This window comes from Schistocerca cancellata, chromosome 5, assembly GCF_023864275.1.
Source record: "Schistocerca cancellata isolate TAMUIC-IGC-003103 chromosome 5, iqSchCanc2.1, whole genome shotgun sequence".
NCBI classification, from domain to species: domain Eukaryota; kingdom Metazoa; phylum Arthropoda; class Insecta; order Orthoptera; family Acrididae; genus Schistocerca; species Schistocerca cancellata.
Genome location: NC_064630.1, coordinates 148,802,178 through 148,824,792, shown reverse-complemented (window position 1 = coordinate 148,824,792; position 22,615 = coordinate 148,802,178). Strand labels below are relative to the sequence as shown.

The 22,615-nt window shown below is 44.0% G+C and overlaps 1 protein-coding gene across 3 annotated transcripts in view; it reads left to right on the top strand.

The window, feature by feature from the left end:
• Positions 1 to 22,615, top strand: part of LOC126188967 (serine/threonine-protein phosphatase 4 regulatory subunit 1-like) — a 328,109-nt gene that overhangs the window by 137,928 nt on the left and 167,566 nt on the right. For all 3 annotated transcript variants that reach the window (XM_049930729.1, XM_049930728.1, XM_049930730.1), the window contains one exon: positions 22,067 to 22,154. In XM_049930729.1, the coding sequence (XP_049786686.1) occupies positions 22,067 to 22,154 (88 nt within the window). The remainder of the gene's footprint in view (positions 1 to 22,066; positions 22,155 to 22,615) is intronic.

Genomic DNA, 22,615 nt, shown 5'->3' with positions numbered 1-22,615 from the left:
ATCTTTCGCTGATACGCTGGAACGTATTACTATATTTAGATAAATGAAGTTACTCAACATTGATTGCACGCCTGTAGAAGGGGGTTATGAACCAGAGCACTACAAATATAATGTAACTGCCCGAAAGTTCCACTCTATTTTCTTGTGTTAAGTTGCTTTTTCCTGGGCTTGACTTTCAGGGACGTGATTTGGACGTAAATTTATAATCCGAGGGCAAATTATTGTGTAATTCGTTGAGGCCACACCACAGTATACCGCATACATTTTAAGTATTTCATACTTGATATGCGTTTCTCGAGAATCATAATTCCATCCGTTTCAGGTAGCATACATCCATTCGAACTTTGAGTTAGTTGCGTAACTATATATACATTGCAGTTCATGTAATAAAACTTGAGCCAACTTTCCTTCGTAATTATGTTGATACATGGCACCTTCGCACAGTAGTGTTGTACGCCAGAGTTACTCTTGATCGGTTGTAGTCCTGGTAATAACTTCTGAATTGATAAAATACACCTAACATCTGGCGTTGTAACTTAATTTTCGGTTATACTGACTTCAAGCCATACATTTAAAGCTTTAAGCTTCGTCGCGCGTTGATTGTAGGAATATTTTGGTGGTGAATGCTATATACTACTTTAGACAGGAAGGAAAAGGTAGAACTAAGACACAAAAGTCCGAGTCTCGGTCTGGCACACAGTTTTAATCTGCCAGGAAGTTTCATATCAGCGCACACTCCGCTGCAGAGTGAAAATCTCATTCTGGGAACTAAGTCACAGTTCGGATTTCACGATGAAATAGCAGACGGTGGAGCCGACTTGCTAGATCGCTGGGCTGTGTACCGTCCTGGAAAGTGAATGCTGGACTCCATGACTAAAAGTACTTGTGTGCAGCCTGACTGCTTTTGTGGCAGCCGTGGTTCCGTTAAAAGCGCTGAGCAGCAACATGCGTAGCTTTCACCAACTTCTGGATAACAGTTGCTAGATTCCTTACGGGTCGCGAAGTATTGACGTCAGCTTACGGTGCTCGCATGCTAGGCTAAACGTACGGTACAGATTAGTAATGGCCTAGACTCGTAACCATGCGACGATCGTGGATGCCGGAGGTGGATACTAATTCTTTAAGACCTTGGAAGTTGTACAAAAAGCGTTTAGACTTAATTTAGGCAGAAAGAAGAAAGTCGTCAAAGCATGGACGATGTTGGTGCCTTGTAGGCGCCCCAATTTTTGCAATTTTATCGCGGTACAACATGCAGCGAGTGGTGATAATTGTAAAGGTAGATGGAACTTCAGCCTTAACAGCAACACGTCGCATTGTAAGTACGGGCCGTTTCCTTAAGTGATGGTGAAACCAGGTGGCAGCGGATATTAACTACACTTAAATATGAATTTGTTGTTATTCGATAGGAAACATCTGAACTATAGTTGGAGCCACGAACGATAGCATAGGAGTTTAGGCTCGTTATGCGCGTCTGCGTCATGCATTCGCCGACAGTAAATGAGCCTTCAGTTGTGTTCTGAGCGCTCCGCTGTGAATGTGGTAGCCAGTGCGAGGATTAAACGTGATCGTAGCAAGTTACTTAGTGAATTTTTACTCCTCTTATCTGTTGCGAATTGTCTTCGCTGATGGCAGTGGTAAGTGGCAAATCCTACATAAGCAATCGAGAGACATAATTTGCAGGATACACGCTTTTTTTCAAGTGCAGTGTACGTGCGTCCACGTACCGCTATTTTTGCATGGATTCGACAACAATACAATCCTTGTTCGTACCTCGATCTGCGCGAACCGCCCATAGATCGGATTGTAGTCATGTATCCGAAACAAATACAAAATAGGAAACTGGTTAATAACGTTTTTACGTTTTGTGTTTTTCTTTTATGGCAGTAAGTATTGTAGAATAACGAATAAAGGTGTTTCGGATTTAAGTGCAAATTAAATTAGAATAAGCCGTGCTTCCAGACACAAACGAGGTGGGGTTGAGGCTATAAATGAAATTTCACGGCATGTTGTGGAAGTTAATTATTACGTTAATCGCTAAAGGTTTGTCAAGGTGACTCCATAGACCCACAGAAACATCGTTGACGCACATATACTTGCATTCCAGTCCGAACCGACCTATTTGGAATCCATCAGCATTTTAATGTAGTTGATAGTTTAAGCCTGAGGAAAATAACTGGCATTATTACTCCTCCGGAAATTGTAATTAATCGACAAGGAGAGGAGAATGTGTGTGTGTGTGTGTGTGTGTGTGTGTGTGTGTGTGTGTGTGTGCCGCGCGTTTGTTGAAGCGTGTGTGGGAAGTGGCAACAATGGAGGCGGTTGAGAAGGATGGTCAGAGGGCGCGGGGGCTGCGAGTGTGATTTTGGGCGGGAAAGCGGCCCTCCAGATCTTTCGGGGCGCTACCTGCCGGCATCCGGGCTGGCCCGCCACACAATTTCCGTGACAATGGCAGCGCGCGCAGACGGCCGAATTTTCGTGTCCTTGGCGGTTGCTAGGCCCACTGCGTTGCCAGTTCGCCCGGGAACATCTGCCGCGCCACGCCGCGTCGCATCGCGCCGTCTCCAAACTGGGCCGCGCTGAGATAAGCATGGGACGCAGGCAGGTGCAGCGAACGTCGCCTTCATACTGTCCGCCTTTCGGCGAGACTTCGGGTTTCTTTATGATTCGGGTGTAGTGAAACGTCGGCAGTAGCAGATCTTACCAGAAACCAGCCGGCACGGGCGTGTAGGCCTACTCTGTCGTAAACGTGAACGCGGCCGAGATTTCCTGCGTTGCCTAGGAGCCTCAGAAACGATCATGTCGCACAACATTGAGACTGCAACGTTCTCTAGCGACAGTAATTGGCCACATCTGGCACGCCAAGCACACAGATTTTACTGTGAAATAGCTGCGTTAACTTTATAAGCCATTCTCAAAGATCCGTCCTGGAGGTATGGAAAGAAGGCTGAGTGAAGATCGAAAAGAGGGCTTTAAGAAAATTCATTCTCTCCTAGAAAAAGTACTTAGATTATTGATGAAGTATTAACTAACAGTCCAACGAGTTAAAATTGCTTGTCTAAAATACACATTATTTGTATAAATGGACAAACACATTGCTTAAGGGAAAAGTCCAGAAAGATTTCTATTCCCGTCTTACACCTGGTGCATACTGGTACTGTAATACTTATTACAACCTACGTAGCGTTTCCCAGAATTAAATTAGGAAAACAAAGATGGTGCGTTTTGCTTATATAGCTTTAGTGTGCTGGTCCGTTGAAACAGTATATTTCTATTGTCACCAGGGCTACAACATAAAGTACTAAATAATGCCGAGTTGCACTGTGGTTCTCAGTCCAGATCCTGCTATAACTTGGTAGATAGGTGAGTTATAAAGTTTATAGGAAGGCAGCACCATAAGTCACAAAATAGGACCGTGCGTTGTAAATCAGTTTGACGTTGATGGCGACTTATCCAAGATGTATTCCGTTATGGCGACCCCTCTCAGCCTGTGAAGTATAAAGCGATCTTACAGCGATTTGGCCACAGCAGGAAGACTTGATGGGTTGTTCATGCATGTGAATAATTCGATCTCGTTTAACGTTACAAGTATCATTTCTCTTTACGTCCACGTCACACCTGGCTGTAGGAGATTAGGATTTTATATCGGTTTTCATTTAAGTAAATGTAGGAAAGAACTCGTTTATCCTACCGTTCGTCTGTACATTATTTTCCTCTCCTTCGGCATAAATGTTGTATAGTTCATTTAAGCTGTCCTGCGACACGTGGACGAGGAAACGGTGACGTAGCAACGTGGAATTCCACGTTCCGCCACAGTGCGGAATGTTAAGTGAGGAGTCTGACATCTCATGTTTTTGCCTCGTGTAGAGGAACTTGGCCAGTGAAATTTGCCAATGTTTTTAGGTCACCAGCAGAAATTTACTAGCTGCCATATTGTATGAAATCACACGTCGTATGCGGTGTGTTTTCTTTATCATCGAAAAAGCTTATATTCATACCACGTATTCTGATATCACGAAATGGAGGATGTCTGCAAAACGCGTAGTTTTTAAAATGACAGGAACTCAATTATCGTTACATGGGCTTCCCGTTTTAGATGTTTTTAGTATTACAATTTGTCTGCTGTGAAAGTAGCCTATACTGTTTTAATGCTGCGGCACGATGATAAGCTATCAAAAGAACGTTTTGGTACAATTTGTCATGGTTAAAATACATTCGTAGATACCGTCTTTCGACAGTACATAATTTGTATGTTATGCACGGAGACCCGTGTGCCATTCTAAAGCCGTAACGAGTTGAAGGCGTCGAGAGCCGTCCACCTTCCTGTAATTTTATCACATTTTGTGTTCTTAAAGATTGTGAGCCATTTTTATTAATTTAATGGAACTATTATAAATAATAGTCATAGTTATTTGTTGTAAATGTCTTGTTTCTAAGGAGTGGCTCATGTTTGTATCTTGCAGGTATACATCGTTTTCAGTGATTTGAACAGCATCGAAAAAGATCTTCCATTCAATTTGAATTACTGGACGATTCTCGGTCTTCCCATGTATGTGATGAAGTACGTTATTTCGCTGCGATGGTAGCCAATACAACATCGAGAATCTTGTTAAGCATGCGCAGACCGACGTTAGACACTACACTTTAACTGTATTCAACTTTAAATCAAAAATTTGATGATTCAAATGAATTAGCGAATAGCTTTACTAGTATATATCTCAGATCGTTGTACAGCATTATGTCGTGTTCCTCTACCAGCATTTCGCCATTACAGTCATCGACTGTAGCAGGCCGTTACATAGCGTACAGCAACCACGACGAACATCACGTCTGGCGTGCACTGGGTCCCGCGTGAGAACTGCTTTAACTTGACCGTCTTTCTACATATTTACTAATCGAATCGCTATTGATAGACTTGGCATGGGACTTTTTAACTATACTATATATTAACGGCTCTTCCTATCCTCTTTTTGTTGTAATGCTGCCTTTGCGTCTGTGGGAGCGATGCCTAGGAAACCGAAAAATTCGTAGTTTTATCCCCGTACTTCGATTCTTAATGTATCGCGAAAACAAGTTAGCGAATTGGAAGAGTCGCTATTTAGTTGCACCGAGCGATGTGGCGCAGTGGTAAGCACACTGGACTCGTATTCGGGAGGAGAACCGTTCAAATCCGCGTCCGGCCTTCCAGAGTTAAATTTTCCGTGATTCCCTTAAATCGATCTAGGCAAATGGTTCCTTTGGAAGCGCTCGACCGATCTTTTTTCTCTACCCATGAAATCATCCGAGCTTGTGCTCCGTCTCTGAAGGCCTCGATGTCGACCAGACGTTAAACCCTAATCTTTCTACCTTTTAGCTGCTTATCATATGCTAGATATCCGCACTCTTAAGCATGAAATCGATCCCCCAGATTTGAGCAGTATTCCAGCATAAGCTTCTAAAACGCGTTATTTCAGTCTGTTTCGTAGAAACTTTGCAACGTCTGTGTTTTACCATAAGACTGCGATCGCAGTATGGTTTTAAGTTTCGTGATATGCTCATTTTCACACTTTCCTGCATAAAGTGGTGATCGCCAGTCTCCGAAGCGAAGTGACATTTTGTGTAGATGCGATTGGACAGTACTGCGGTGGAAATCGCATGAGGCTTTCACCCGTGGCGCATAATAATCATGATATATGGTGATAAACACTTCTGACAAAGCAACAATAGGAGTATTGGTGCATTCACAGCAAATGAGATTTGTATCAATCCAAATGTAAGTTGACATTAGACTATTTAATATAAACAACGTACCTCTCATTCTCCTGGACTCCTTATCTTCACGGGGTCGGCATGTTCATCTGGATCTGGCAATTACAGTAGTTGAGGGAGGCTAGACGCCATTCTTGCGCGCTGCACTCCCTACCCCCTCCCTCCTCACCTGGATGGAATTGGTGTATTCATCGGATGTGAAAAGTGTGAGAACGTTTGCAAACCGTGTAACTGAGACAGGACCTGGGAAACCCGCCTACAACTACATCCAGGCTTGGCGGCAGGGCGGCCGGGCGGCCCTCGTGTTGATCTGCTGAGCGGATTTGATTCGGACCGAAGCGACTCCCCGAATCCCGCAAGTGGGTGCTAACGCTCTCTGCTATCTAGGCGGGCTCGTAAAAACAAACTCTTACTTTCAGTAACTATTCCGACATACAGCTAGCACATGAATGATTGACGTAGATTGAATGCTATTTCGAAAGCACACATTTATTCGAAATGTTGATGCTCGGAACTAGCTTTAATGTATTTCACAAGATTAATAATAAATCCTTGCTACCGAATCAAAACTCAAGACTGATTCTTCAGTTCGTCCTGCGGGTGACGAAAGGACGCTCCGTTTAATTTGAGCAATCCTATGGCTGTTAAATTCTGCATTGTTTGATATGGGTTTGTGCTTTCACGAAGGAAGTTAACAGGTTGTAGTCGACTAAGGTTTCATGCAACTATTAGTTTACCCTTAGCCGCAGAATTTCTTGATTTCCTGAGTGGTGTGTATGGATGCTTCTCCGCACACTCATTGTTTCCTAGCCTATCGCTGCGTAACAGTAGACATTGTATTGTGCTGTGTATAATGATGAATTTTTCCTATTACATTTGTTTTTTATTAAGACTGAAATCGCCATTTTAAGAAGGTAGGTAATCAGTACAATTAAGCAAAGAGAAGAGTTTCAGAGCAGGGAATGAGGAGATGGAAGAGATGAGCTTGGGAGAGATGTCAGGTGAAAACGCTCACTGTCAACGAAGCTATTCTACATACATGAAGAATAACTGATAGGTAAGGCCATAGAGGATGCGAGAAGAATTGTAATTGGAGGAGGAAGAATAAAGACTATGGAATACGCATCTGATCAATCAGTGATGGTGGAACTACAGATCATAAAAAGCGTACTGCTCAAATGGTTCAAATGGCTCTAAGCACTATGGGACATAACATCTGAGATCATCAGTCCCCTAGACTTAGAACTACTTAAACCTAAGGACATCACACACATTCATGCCCGAGGCAGGATTCGAACCTGCGACCGTAGCAGTAGCGCGGTTCCGGACTGAAGCGCCTATATCCGCTCGGCAACAGCGGCCGGCGATGCGTATTGCGAGGAGGGTAAGGCGTATGGAATGTTGATAGATGGAAGATAAGTGTTGAGGATAAGAACGAGGGAAACTCCAGTTAGCGGATTCCTAGACGGAAAAAAATGGAATAAGAAACATCCGTTCCGTACCTGGGAAGTCAAATGACATGAGTGTTGCCCAGAAAGTAACGCACCGCCGCATATTTATTTTTTTTCCTCCTCAGCCGAAAACAGATAATACATACGTAACGTTTCGCATTCGTTGCATTGAAGTCTCCTGAGTGAGCGCCAGGTTTGTCATTTCCGACAGATAAGGTAGCTGCAGGACACTTTCAAAATGGCCTCTGTGGGTGATGTACGTTACAAGCAAAGTGGCGTCATTGAATTTCTTACTGCAGAGAAAGAAACTGTGGGGAATATTCACAAACGCTTGTGCATAGTCTATGTAGCATCTGCTGTCGACAGAAGTACAGTTAGTCGCTGAGCACGGAGGGTGAGGTCATCAGAAGGCGCTTCGGCGGAGCTCCACGGTTTGCAGCGGTCGGGGAGACCATCCATGGCTGTCACACCTGACATGTTGCAACGAGCTGATGTTTGGGCCATTAAAGAATGCCATTCTTAGAAGACATTTTGAGGACGAGGAGGAGGTGATTCACACAGTGAAGCACTGGCTCCGCCACCAGGACAAGGATTAGTACTGACAGGGCATACACGCCCTTGTTTCGCGCTGGAGGAAGGCCATAGAACGGAATAGATATTCTTTCGTGTATGTAATTTTCATTATGTTCAATAAAGAATTGTTGATGAAAAATGCGGTGCATTACTTTCTGGGCAACCCTCGTAGAATGGAATCTGTACAGAATAAATGAGGTGGTGGAGGAGGATATCTATGGGAAAGAGTGTGTTTGAAAAGGTGAAGCACTTGGTATCAACTAGAAAAATTCCAGTAGAACAAAGGAAAATATTTACTAAATGTCATGTATGGAGAGTTGTGTTGCACATCAGCGAAACGTGGACGTTTAAAAGGGAAGAAGAAATATATTTAGAAAGTTTTGAAATGTGCGTATGGAAAAGAATGCTTAAGGTGGACTGAGGGACTCAAGCTTGAAGAAGGAAGGATGAAAATATGGGAAGAAAGATGATTATTGGAAGTGATAGAAAGAGGAAAAATCTTGGATGGGTCATATACTGAATAGGGATTGTTGGCAACAAAGAATTATAGAGGGAAAAGTGGAAAAAAGAGAGGAAGAGGTGGGATGAGAATTAGAATGACGCACGATGTTAAATGACTAATGTACAAACAGATGAAGTTCCTCATGACACGACACGACACGATGGAGACCCTTATACTGTTTGCTGGCTTCCTGTGAGTTCGTCATTTCATCATTTACTTGCAAATGAATAAACAAGTAACGGCACATATACACAAAATTTGGACCTGATATGACCCGGAAAGGTTGAAAACGACAGTACTGTTTAGGCCTACAGCTTGTCAGAAAGTGGTTCTTTATGTTTTCGCCAATTTGCTAGTGTATTGTCAAATATTTGAAAGTATCTAGAGTTAACGAACAATAATTATACTTTCTAAGTATGTATTTGGAATTTTATAGAACGGGGATGATAATTTCCCATACTTGCTAGCGCAAGTACCAATATCTGCAATAATCAAATGATTCTATAAACAAATGTGCTTCTATTGCTGATGAATGTAGCTATATGCAGATTTGGAGGACATTCACTCCGAAGTTATGAAATAGTATATTTTGATGTATAAAAAAAGAGAATAAAATTGAGCGAAGGATCCACAATTCAGGTTTTCTCCCTAATGGTATGCAAGGGAGGAGTAGATAGTAAAGGTTGGATTTAAAAATTTCGCCACAGGAAGTGTAGAAGACTTCTATGGTGCGTTACTCAAGAGTGTCTTCGATCACATTTCATGTTCAGAAAGTCACCGAAATAGTTTCCAGCTCGTAGTAATAAGAAAAGAGAGCGAGTAGTTTGCTGCTCAAAAATGTGGAAGGAATAATTTTTAAATAAAGCATGTCCTTTTTCAACAACAATCATGGAAAGTAGTAATGCTGCTACTGAGAGGTAGCTCTGCTTTTTTTCCCCCCGCAGAATCAACATGGGAACGTGTTAAAGGGCGAGACTTAAAATGGAATTAGATATGTCTCGTTACGTAAGCTCGGCGTGAGGTGAGATAGCTGAAGCTGTGATATGTTCATGGAGTTGGACCTTTACATTTAGTACGTTGCATTATTTTTTTCCCTAAAAGTTTCATTTCATAATATAAAAGATACTATAACTGTATTCCCGTTTTCGAAAGCCACAGACTTAAGTAGGTGCGTTGTGAGATTAAAAATAAGTAGACCCCTGTTTTCTTGCGTGGATATGTTACAAATTACTTGCCTTAGGTAAAAGAGTTTCGCCATTAAACAGGCGAGTATGAAATTTTCAATAATAAAGCTATAAAGATTATAACGTAAAGTGTTAGAATGAAGATGGCGAGTAAAGCGCAGAGGGGTGAAACACAGAGGAGAGTGGAAGGTGGTACGGCGAAGCTGCGCGCGCTCGCCGGCACACAGGAAGCAGAAGCGCTGCGCCCGCGGTGACCGCTGACCTTGGCGGGTGCGGCGCGGCGCGGGCGTGGCCCAGCCTCCCAACCCCCCTTCTCTCCGGAGCTATTGATCGCCGCCGCTACTACGACTGCTACTACGCTCTCACTGGAGCCCACCACCATCTCGCCTGGCCTCGCTTCGCGCTTCAGCCTCGCGCCTCCAGCTTCCCACGTCTTCATAGGTGTCGGTCATAAAATGCCACCGAATTGTATGTGAAGCTACGTTTTGGTAACCAGCACTGGTGGAGCTCTCCGCTAAATTTGGGGGGGGGGGGGAGAGCGGGGGGAGGAAAGAGAGAGAGAGAGAGAGAGAGAGAGAGAGAGAGAGAGAGAGAGAGAGGGGGGGGGGGGGGAGTTTGCCAAGTATGGCAGTATCACGAAAGAGCCATCGCATGACTCTTCTCACTTATTTACGCAATAAATTGGTGATATTGGAATGTGCAAATTAAAGCGTGTGTTGCGAATCCATTATTAGCAGATGTCTAAACCATTCCATAGACGTCACTACTTGCACGGAGCGGGAGAGGGGGGGGGGGGGCAGCGATACGTTCTTACTCCATTTTCTCTCGGATTTTGTATGTATAGCTTCGGGTTGTACAAAAGATTGCTTCAGCGTTAAATGAAGAGACCACAGGACAGTTGCTTAGTCCACAATGTCTTGTTGTGTACACTACCAGTTTCAGAACACTCAGTTACATCTGCTGTTAAAAAAAAAAAATCAATTATATGACGTCATCCTCATCCCAACGTTGTCATGAAACCAAAGATTATGTGTCAGAGAATAAAAGGAACATAAATTCCTTAACAACCTGTTCCCTGTACTACGCGACAAGTCGCCCAGCTGGCGGTAACTGTTGTTAAGGAACTTCTACCACGGAACCTTTGGTTCAGTGTCAACATTGAAGTGAGGATGACTTCAGATCATTGCCTTTGTTTTTTACTTCAGATGATGGAACTTACAGTGTTCCGAAATTGGTCACGTACACAATAAGACATTGTCGATTAAGTAACTGTCTTGAGATGTCTTCATTTTTCAAAATTGATTTCTACAGTTGTGCCTGTGGTGGGAAAAGATTACCATGCCCGGAGTTCCCGTCATTGAAGTGTTGCGTTGTGCCACTCATTCGCATCGTATTGTTGGTACGAATCTTCATTAAGAAAGTCCGCCCCGATAGCTGAGTGGTCAGAGCGACGGATTGCCGTCCTACGGGGCCGGGTTCGATTCCCGGCTGGGTCGGGGATTTTCTCCGTTCAGGGGCTGGGTGTTGCGTTGTCTTACTGATCATTCCATTCCCATCCGGTGCGCTGGTCGCCCAATGTGGCGTCGAATGTAATAAGACCTGCACCAAGGCGGCCGACCAATGTCGCCAAACGCTCATTTCCATATTTTGTTCATTAAGAAAGATTACCACAGTGTCACAGGCCTTGTTTTACGTTTCGCCTTCAACAAGCTTATTATTAACTGATAGGGAATCCTAAGAAAGTTAAACATAAACGTCACCAAACCGCTTTAATCTTATCTTCGTTTGGAGCATATAATGGAACAGTATTTATTGTTGCTTCCTTAGTGTTAGGATGAAATCTTCTTGCCCTTCATCGCCGAGCTGCGATGATGGGTGTTGTGTGTTAAAATACCAATATCGTTAAAATTATTTCGCGTTACCGCGGAGTCTCTCGCTGATATTACCAGGAGCTGTACCGAAAACTAATACATCACCATTCCATTCGCACTGCGGTTGTATTGAGCGCATCACGTACGTACGTGCGCGCGCTAGGACTGAATTCGGTCCTAGATGCCATCGGTTCTTCGTATCAGTTAATGTGAGTTAACTTGCTGTTTACAGTTGAAACCGTTGCCCTCTGAATCATATGAACAGTTACATCCATAAATAATTGGTTTCCTCGTGTGTTGAAAATCTACATGTGCTAATGAAAAGTTGGAAACTTCCTGGAAGATTTAATACTGTGTTCTGGACCAGAACTCTAACCCAAGCCTCTAAGTTTCCCAGCAGAACTTCTGTGAAGATTGGAAGGTAGGAGATGATGTACTGGCGGTGAGAACGGACTGTGAGTCGTACTTGGGTAGCTCAATTGGTAGAGCGCTTGCCCGCGAAAGGCAAAGGTCTCGGGTTAGAGTCCCGGTCCGGCACATAGTTGTAATCTGGTAGGAAGTTCCCTATTGGGGCACACACCTCTGTAGAGGTAAAAAAATTCATCTGTTGGATGCTGCGTGACACGTGTCAGTTGGCGTCGGTTGTTCCGCCGCATCCTCTGGAGAACGCTCGGGCACTGGTGGCGGTAGCACGGAATGCAACAGATTGGCCTTGCGGAGTAGCGACGCGTAGGCTCGTCCGCTATTGATCACGCGACGCGTTTGCCGTGGCAGGTGATCGATTTGCAGGCAGCTCCTTGCCGTTGCCGCCGCCACCGTCATCTGCACAGCCTCCTCGCCGTCTTCTATTGATTCAGCCGGCGAGGCGGCCGTTGCCGTAGCCGCAGGCCGGCATCCTGGCATCGGCCTACTCGTAATGTGCTGCCGCTCCGCTCCGCTCTGCTCTACGCCGCGCGACGCGACGCCACGCCACGTGCTCCTCGGCAGTCGAGTCGCGCCGGCGTTAAAATACTTCCACTGTCCGATCGATTTCAATTGGCCGCAACCTTGGTCCTCTCCTGGAACCCGCTCCCGGTCCGACTGTTTGTGCGGAAGTAAATTTGGACGCTAATGCGGCGTGACAGGTGTCTTTACATCCTCTCGATAGCTGAAAATGCAGCTGCATTTTCGCGAGTACGCCACTTCGTGACTATTACGTAAAATCACTGAGTGGGTCGAAGCCTAATTCCAGTCAATCGTTCAGCAATATGGTGTGGCAATGGAAGACAGCTAAAGGAAAACTGATATTTTAACTAGCGTTTAAGAAATCGTTCACACAGAACTGTACGATCATACCGTCGTTTGACCATCGCTTAGAATCCTGTGGGATGGAGATAGTCATCCTTTGCGTATAGAAGCAACGGAGACAGTTGAAAACAAGTCACCAGGTTCGAATGGAATCGCAGTTCGGTTGTACAAAGAGTACAGCATTGATCCTTTATTTAGCTTGCATTTATCGCTAATCTCTCGCCCAGTGAGAAAGTCTCAAGCGACTGGAAAAAAACGCATAGAAAAAAGCGCAGATGGCTTGCGTATGTAAGAAGGGTAAAAGAACGGACCTGCAAAATTACAGACCAGTATCCTAAACATCGATTTGCTGCAGAATTCTTGAACGTGTTCTCATGCATTCACCTCCGAAGGAACATTGCATCGTTCTTCTTAAGGACACTTGATCTACAGTGTCTTATTCATTGGCCCATGCCAGACAGCGACTTTCAATTAAAATGTGCTTCCCTGTAAGGAATTATACAATTTGTGTTTGAGTACAGCTTGCGACGCAGGAAGGACGATGTATCGGATGTTTGGGTCTGGCCATGAGTCGTACAGGCATATCCAAAGCGGTTAAGGCGAATGCTCGCGTAAAGCAGGAAATCCGGCTTCGAGTCCCCGTCCGAGCCAAATTTTCATTGTCATTATCTTATACAGCCGATGGTTGTTAGTGTTCGCAACTGCGAATACATTTAATGTATATAATAAAATTCTATGAGACAGTAAACGATCTGTCCACAAATCAGCACGGTTTCAGAAAACATAACTCGTGTGAAACTCAGCTTACCCTTTCCTCACCTGATATCCAGAGAACTATGGATGTGGGGTAGTAGGAAGATCCCATGCTCCTAGATTTCCGAAAAGCGTTTGACACGGTATCACACTGCAGACTTAACGAAGGTGCGAGCATACGGGTTAGTTTCCAAGATATGTAAGTGGCTGGAAGACGTTTTAGCAACAGAACTTAGTGCGTTGACCTCGGCGGAGAGTGTTCATCAGACACAAGGATATTATCAACTTTGCCCCAGGGAAATACGACGTGACTCCCTCTTATTCTCTATATACATAAATGATTTTGCGGGAAGTTCGAGCAGCAGTTTGCAACTGTTTGGTGGTGATGCTGTTGTGTACGGAAGGTAGCGTCGTTTGGTGACTGTAGGAGCATACAAGATGACTTGAACAAAATTTCTAGTTGATATGGTAAATGTAGGAAAAGTAATTTCATGCAGATGAGTAGGAAAAACAAACAAAAACCGTAATGTTAGACTTTCAAAATGGCATCTCTAATGGAGGTGCTTTCCGAGCAGAGAGTTGTCATTGAGTTTCTTTTGGCGGGAAACCAGAGCATCTCACATAGTAACAGGCGCTCGCAGAATGTCTACGGAGACCTGTCAGTGAAAAAAGTATGGTGAGTCGTTGAGCGAAGCATATGTCATCGTTGCAGCAAGATTGCACGAACCTGTCAGATCTCCTGCGCGCTGACCGGCCGCACACAGCTTCGACTCCTGCGATGTTGGAATGTGCGTACACTCTCATTCGAGGTGATCGCCGGATCGTAATCACACTTGCTGCACAGCTGGACGCCTCTGTTGGTGCTGACACGATCGTCCACCAGAGAATAGCTTCCGCCCAGTGAAAGATGTACTTCGCGGGAAGCAGTACGTGGATTTGGGGAGGTTATTGATGCAGCATGACTTAGGTTCCGACGTCGACCAGTAAAGTAGCACCTTGCGACCGTACAGGCCAACCCAGTAAGACAGCGCAAGGCAGGCGCATTGAACAGCCATTATGTTGGAAAATACCACTTTGTAGGCAAAAGAGTGGGGAATAGTAAGATTTATTGGAATTCTGAATAAAACTAACGTTCTTTCAGAAAAAAGTGTTGCATTACTCACTGAACACCCTCGTATCTAGGCGATATGAAATGGGGGGAAAGCGAATGGTGGTTTCGGGTTGTAGGAAGAGTTTTAGGGAAGCGTGGTTTATCTGTAAAGAAGACCGCATGTAGAACACCAGTGCGACCCATTCTCGAGTACTGCTCAAGTGTTCCGGATCCCCACCATATCGGGTGAAAGAAACACATCGAAGCAAGCTGCTAGATTTGTTACCAGTAGATTCGATCAGCACGCACGTTTTGTGAAGATGCTTCGAGAACTCAAATGGGAATCCGTGGAGGATTGGCGACCTTCTTTCCGAGGAGCGCTATGGAGAAAACTTAGAGAACAGACATTTAAAAGCTGGCTGTAGCGCCATCGTTTTTCCGCCAACGTACTTTTGCGAAAGGGCCTCGAACGGAAAGTAAGAGAAATTGGGGTTCATACTGAGGCCTATAGATAGTTTTTTCCATCGCTCTTTTTGCGAGTGGAACAAGAAGGGAAAAGATTGGTAATGATTCATCGTACCATCCGCCACACATCGTACGGTGGCTTACGGAATATGCACACACAGACATAGAAATACGTACTTACCTCTCTAATGGTTTTACAACAGAGCTGTTCATTTCCCTGTGAAGACGTGAGTTGAACTCTGTCCCTATACGTTCTCGAAAGCACAGAGGCAAAAATTTTCGCAGTTTGGCTACAAGGTGTATCATAATTAACAGCGAAAATTTACAGGCGTCAGATATACGATAACAGAAGCAGAAACGTTCCCGTAACGTGGGTCCATAAACAGGCAGTTGCTGCGAGATACGGTTGCGGCAAATTATTATCCGCCATTACTTCAGTATGGAAATATTGCCCTAGGTGGTACAGATATACTGGAAACCTAAACTGACAGATTAAAACCCTACTTAATTTGGATCACATTTCACCGATGGCTCATGGCAGGAAAATACATACGGGAGTAAATCAAATGTAAACAGGATTTTTGTTCCTGATCGTCTTCGGTTGGTAGGACTGGGCCCACGTTTCTAGCATGCTTCGGAGCGCGGAGTGTCGGCCACTGCGCACTCCCGTCCAGTTCGTCAGTGGCGCTCATGATGTCGGAGCAACAGGTGCACCCGTCCATTGTACAAAGCATGATAATAAAATTTCATGCTTGTGCAGGAGGTCATGCAACGAAAATTTTTTGGAGCTTGACTGTTCAGTTCAGGAAAAACACTGTCAAGGAATGGTACGCTTGCATGGCACAAAGACTTGAAGGAAGGGCGAGAACGAGTGGAAAATCAGGAACAATATCGCTGCCCGCGACAAGCGTTACGGATCAAAACATTCGCGCGTGGTTCCAGACGTCCTAGAAGCAGATTGACGGATGAGTGAATCTGAAATTACAGAAAAAGTCTGAATAAGTCAAGAGCGCTATCAGTCGATCATCACATATGACACAAAGATTCGTAAATTTCGTACCCGATGGGGCCCTCGCATTTTGACCGTAGATCATAAATTGAGACATTCCGAGGTCTATGATAGGCCCGCAGCAACGTCTGCGAAGGAAGGTGAGAAATCTTTTGAGTCACATCACCTGCGACGAAATGCCGGCACAAGCGAATATGGAGTGGCAGAGAAAGGGGAAGGGCAGTACCTGTGAAAGATAAGACTCGATTGTCCGTTGGCAAGGTTCGTTCTTTCAGCCGTTTTCTTCAAATGGCGAGGCATTTCGCTCATCCTTTTTTGCATGATCGACGCACAGTCAGTGCTGCTAACTACTGCAAGCTATTGAACCAGGTGAGGGCTGCATATCGCCGGAAAAGACGAGGCCAATCAATTCGGGAGGCCATCCTCCTCTACGATAATGCCACGCTGCATAGATAGTGTCGGAAGTTGCAGCATTAGAAAATTGCAGCGAAATGCAGGAAGATCTGCAGGGAGTGGCAACTGACCATTAACATAGACAAATATTATTGCGAATACAGAGAGAGAAGGATCCTTTATTGTATGATTATATGATAGCAGAACAAACACTGATAGCAGTTACTTCTGTAAAATATCTGGGAGTGTGCTTACGGAACGATTTGAAGTGGAATGATCATATAAAATTAATTGTTGGTAAGGCGGGTGCCAGGTTGAGATTCATTGGGAGAGTCCTTAGAAAATGTAGTCCATCAACAAAGGAGGTGGCTTACAAAACACTCGTTAGACCTATACTTGAGTATTGTTCATCAGTGTGGGATCCGTGCCAGGTCGGGTTGACACAGGAGATAGAGAAGGTCCAAAGAAGAGCGGGGCGTTTCGTCACAGGGATATTTGGTAAGCGTGATAGCGTTACGGAGAAGTTTTAGCAAACTCAGGTGGCAGACTCTGCAAGAGAGGCGCTCTGCATCGCGGTGTAGCTTGCTGTCCAGGTTTCGAGAGGGTGCGTTACTTGATGAGGTATCGAATATGTTGCTTCCTCCTACTTACACCTCCCGGGGAGATCACGAATGTAAAATTAGAGAGATTAGAGCGCGTACGGAGTCTTTCCGGCAGTCGTTCTTCCCGCAAACAATACGCGACTGGAACAGGAAAGGGAGGTAATGACAGTGGCACGTAAAGTGCCCTCCGCCACGCACCGTTGGGTGGCTTGCGGAGTATATATGTAGATGTAGATACTGCAGCTCGAACAGTCTCAAAACTTGAAGAAATGCTCTGGACTCAACTTGATCGTCTTCCCTACAGTCTGGACCTATCGCCCTGCGATATTAATTTGTTTGGGCCGCTTAAAACAGCTCTGTGAGGACGACGACTCGAAGGCGACCATGGCATGGAGGGATTCGTGAGCAATTGGCTCCAGACCTAAACGGCTACGATACTGAGATAAATCATATTTGGCTTTGTCAGTAACTATTTTGTAAATAAAATCCTATTTGTATTCCACATATCCTCGTATTTTGTTGCGTATGTAAGACATGTAATTCGCCATTGTGGCCAAATATGAATAGGTAGAGCGAGGCCAGTACTTTTCCTGTCAGAGGTTCTCAAAAGCAAAGTGTGCAGTACTTATGTTGGTAAAGTTGAAGAACTAGAGCAGAAAATTACTCTATGTTTTTCAAGATTTTATAGTTAATCCTGGGGCGTTCTGAAGAATTAGTAACTCACTTCAGAGGCGAATGTAGAATTGCAGTGAAATGATAAAACGACACACAGGACATATCCTTTGAACACGTAAGTGTGAACAATAAATCGTAACAAGTAATGTACTGGAGCTGTATTGTATTCTGTGTTAAAGTGGGCCATGGATGAAATTTGATTCTGATTAGACAGAGACTTAAACTTTCCTATTAACAGTTCAGATAAATTTTTACCGATTAGAACAGTAGTTATTACTGAAGTTAGTTGCTGCTCGTAACGAAACATTCGTTGTTTGTAAACCCGTGTTTACTAGAACGTTTTTGCTTCTACTATCGTGTACTTTTTAAAAGTAAATTTTCGCCATTAATTATGATGTTCCCCGTAGAAATGCGATGCATCGAACCGAGCGGGGTGGCACTATGATTAAAACACTGGAATTCTAATCGTGAGGACCGATTTCAAATAGCCCGTCAGGTCTTCACGATTTAAGTGTTCCGTAGTTTCCCTAAATTGTTTGTAGCGTCATTGCTGACAATTTTGTTAGGCAGGCAGTATAGCACGTTAGGCAGGAACTGCGGTATTGGGACTGGAATCCATTGCCTGCTCAGCAATTTCCGCCCGCCACTCAACAGGTACATGGAGGCGATTCTGCCAGTCAGGGAGTACACGGTTCCGACACTAAACTAACTCGCAGCGGACTGAACTACAAAGTCGCCAAGAAGCAGACCTCTCTTTCTGCGTCTGACGGAAGTATTGACACCGATTTCCGATATGCGTGTGGTCGGAACGTGCGGACCGGCTTCATATTCATTTGATTTGGTGTCCAGTTGAAGATTATGCCAAAAGCTCGGTACTCTGTGAGGGCGCCGGTGAAAGTTACGTTGTGGAGAAATGGATCATCGGCCGCCTCTCCCAAATGAACAAGCAAGCAAGCAAGCAAGCGTTACTCGTAGGAAGTTGCCCTTTGGACACATGAAAATTATTATTGTTGTTTGACAAACTCGGTTAACTTTTTGAGCAGTGGCGTGTCCCACTTCCTAAGAATTAATCTACATAAAACCCTTGCGGACTGCTCTGTTCGAACTAGGCTAGTAAAATTACTTCTTTCAATTGGTCAAGTCTGTAAGCGTACATAATTTCGTCTCAGGAAATTCACATTCAATTGAGCTATCGACATTTTAATGTCGTTTCAACAACGTGTGCGTAGAAACTTCTCTGACTCGCTTCTAAACACACTGGTGATGGTTGTACTGTAGCTGAGATGTAACTAGATCGGCAATAACATACCGATTGATACTCGACTGATAGCTGTGTTCATATCTATTAATGATGGTGGTGGTGGTGATAGTAGTAGTAGTAATAATAATAATAATAATAATAATAATAATAATAATAATAATAATTATTATTATTATTATTATTATTATTATTATTATTATTATTTCACAGTCGCTGAACACAACGGTTTCTAATGGAATCCAACTGATAGTGTTTATTATTGTTGAAGGAAATGTCAAGTACGGAAAAAAACTATTGCTGCAGGACACAGGTGGTCGGTAACTGCAACTTCTATTAAAATATGTGTGATCTGCAGGTAAAGCTCTTCTTAAGGCGCATGTATGATATGCTATCCAAGAGTGAGAGTTGGTTATGACCTTAAGTGGCTTCATTGCGAAATTGTAAAGTTACTTAAATCGAAGCTACATAACACAAGTTGAAAAGGAACGAACCAAAACATAACATTGAGAGAAGTGTTTAGTGAAAATGAAAGTAATTTTCTAATAACGGAAGCCATCCACCTGAAATAGTAGTAGGTCACTAAGAGCGCGTAGATCGTTGTAGTTTTCTGAAGGTGATAGGAAAGAAGTCCGGAACTACTGCCGAACAATTTGGTTATAATGAACGTGTTTTCTCCAAAAGTAAGATTGTACTCGCACTAAGTGTTAAAAGAAATGTGAATGGCTGAAGGAGCTCAGGAAGGCGTCACGTACGCTCATTCGCCTGTAGCCGCAACTAGGCCGTCAGTGAATTCAGCTGGGGGCACAATACTATTCGGACAAATGCATTGCCACAGAGGTTCGAGAAGCGTGTTCAAGAATTTTTAATCGTTGTGACCGCTAAGTATCTAATATTCTAATCGAAACCATCTTTGAAATCACATAGTGGAGCTCACTACTAGTATTATCTTCAGGGAAATGTGACCTAGTGAGCATTAGTGCCATCAGAATGGCGGGACTCCAAAGTTATACCATTCTGATTTGGTTTTCCCGTGCTTTCCGTAAATTCCGTATGACAAATGCAGGATTGTCGTTTTTAATATAGTACGGCAACCTCATTTCTCTAACCGAGCGTGTGCTTAATTTGTAAGGTTCTCATCACAGACGAGACTTTAGTTCAAGCTTATGGTTGAGTAACCTGACGTTCGATGGTTGCCATCGCCCAACTGGTAATTTTAGTATCCCGAATGATTGTCGATACTATTTGGCACACTACATGAGCATTCATTGTGTTCCATAGAGAGTTTTCAGTACACAATCAGCGTTACTCAGGTGATTATGGTGACAAGTCTTAAAACAAGTTTTAATACATTGCTTTGTGGTAGCTTCTAGCTATGAGTTACTCCTGAGATTAATAATATTTTTTTTTCACCCTCTTTTCTCGTTTGTATGTTGGGGGCGCCTAGGTTACGGGAGAGTTGCGATTACGACTCCCACCAGTTATTCATACATACACACACACATGCCGACAGGTGGTAGTCTCCATCGTGTATAGGAGTGTCTAGACAGACACAGGTGTTAGTCTCACAGAGCCGGTTTTGGACTTGACAGGCGGCACTCAGAGAAACAGGCTGGACGGACTTCCTAGAGATTGTCCTAAAGGTCACCAAGCAATGAATCGCAAACCGGTCACGCTTAGTGGTACTTACACCACGGAAAGATAGTTTTGTCGCCACATTGCATCCTAGTGTTCCTTGGTCAATCAATAGGTGAATTCAAAGGTCCGGAGCAGGCGTCATATAATTTTTTGTCACTTATCACTCCTTTTTACACATGGCAACAACTTAGTAATGTAAGAAATGCTAAATTGCAACGTAGTTCATTGTTGTTGTTGTTGTTGTTGTTGTTGTTGTTGTGATCTTCAGTCCAGAGACCGGCCTGATGCAGCTCTCCATGCTACTCTATCCTGTGAAGCTTCTTCATCTCCCAGTACCTACTGCAACCTACATCCTTTTGAATCTGTTTAGTGTATTCATCTCTTGGTCTCCCTCTACCATTTTTACCCTCCACGCTGCCCTCCAATACTAAATTGGTGATCCCTTGATGCTTCAGAATATGTCCTACCAACCGATCCCTTCTTCTAGTCAAGTTGTGCCACAAATATCTCTTTTCCCCAATTTTGTTCAATACCTCCTCATTAGTTATGTGATCTACCCATCTAATCTCCAGCATGCTTCTGTAGCACCACATTTCGAAAGCTTCTATTCTCTTCCTGTCTAAATTATTTATCGTCCACGTTTCACTTCCATACATGGCTACACTCCATACAAATACTTTCAGAAACGACTTCCTGACACTTAAATCTATACTCGGTGTTAGCAAATTTCCTTGCCATTGCCAGTCTACAATATCCTCTCTACTATTCGACGTTAAATTGTAGGTTATCGTATTATGCGTGGACAAAACGGTTTAGTGGTTGGAGGAAGGCAGTGCCATACCACTTCCTGTGGGACAGCACCAAATAAAGCTCTGCGGTGTTCAAACCAGTATTCGGGCTGTTTACAGTAGCGCATTCTAAACCTATAGTCGTGTCCTTTGCGTTACCAAAGAATATTGAGCGTGACTACATTTCTTTAGTTGTGCATTGGGTGCAGTATAAATACTTCAGATTATTCGAAGATTGTGTTTGGACCCGATTTATAAAAATTGTCCACTGCGTGTAGCCTACTTCCTGCAGGAACGTCGAATCTTTAGTAACCTCGACGCAATATGCATTTTGGAAGTGGAGAGAGACAAGTGCGAGTGGGACTTGCGCCCTAAGGATTCCATACGAACTTAATTATGTGGTGGTGGTGGTGGTGGTGGTGGTGGTGGTGGTGGTGGTGGTCGTCGTCGTCGTCCGACCTCCGTGTTGTTTCTGGCGACTCCTCACATCGCTGAGAGGTGAAAGCTACGTTAAAGCGAACGCTGAAAAATGTGTGGTTCGACCGAGATTCGATCCCGTGACTCCTGTTTCTGGGCACGCGGCTTAATGCTGGATCACTAGGCGCGACATACGTATAGATGGTTCACCTACACGTATTGACATGGGTTAGGGGAGGGAGGCGGGATTCTTTATTGATGTGAAATTATTAATTGATTGTCACAACAGAGAAGTTATTCACGTAATGTCATTAATTGGCAGTACCCTCGACAACGTTATATTTAAACGATTTCTCTTTTTGCAGACGTTGCGCAGTATGATACCCGCCAGGACGACTGCTTGCCGCCAGTCATCAGACTGGAGAGGTATCTCTGCGACCCCAACTACAGCCGGTGAGTATACTTAGAAACCATAGAGATTTCAAATTCGGTTTATGTCGTTTCTGTGTCGCTGTCAAGTTCTGTTTCGTCTTATTACCATTCGTGGCGTGGGTGTCGGGATTAGCCAATGCATTTGAGCGTTATCAAGTAACGGACCGCCTAAGGTGGATTGTTCCGTTAGTGGAGGTGTCTAGTCTCACAGGACTTGTTGACACAATGAGTAACACAGTGGGACTCGTATTCGGGAAGAGCGAGCTGTAGATCACATATATTTTAGGTGCTTGTCAAAATACTGTATCAAATACGTCTATTTCGTCTAAAATGAGCTGTTCGTCACTATTCAAATTGGCTCCACTGGACCTTGCTGCATGAAAATCTGTTCGTATCCGCGCACTCTCATTCAACAGTTCATCACAACTGCGAACTGAGTCCCTTGTACCCTAGTAATCCTTTCCAACGGAAAGAGATTTAAA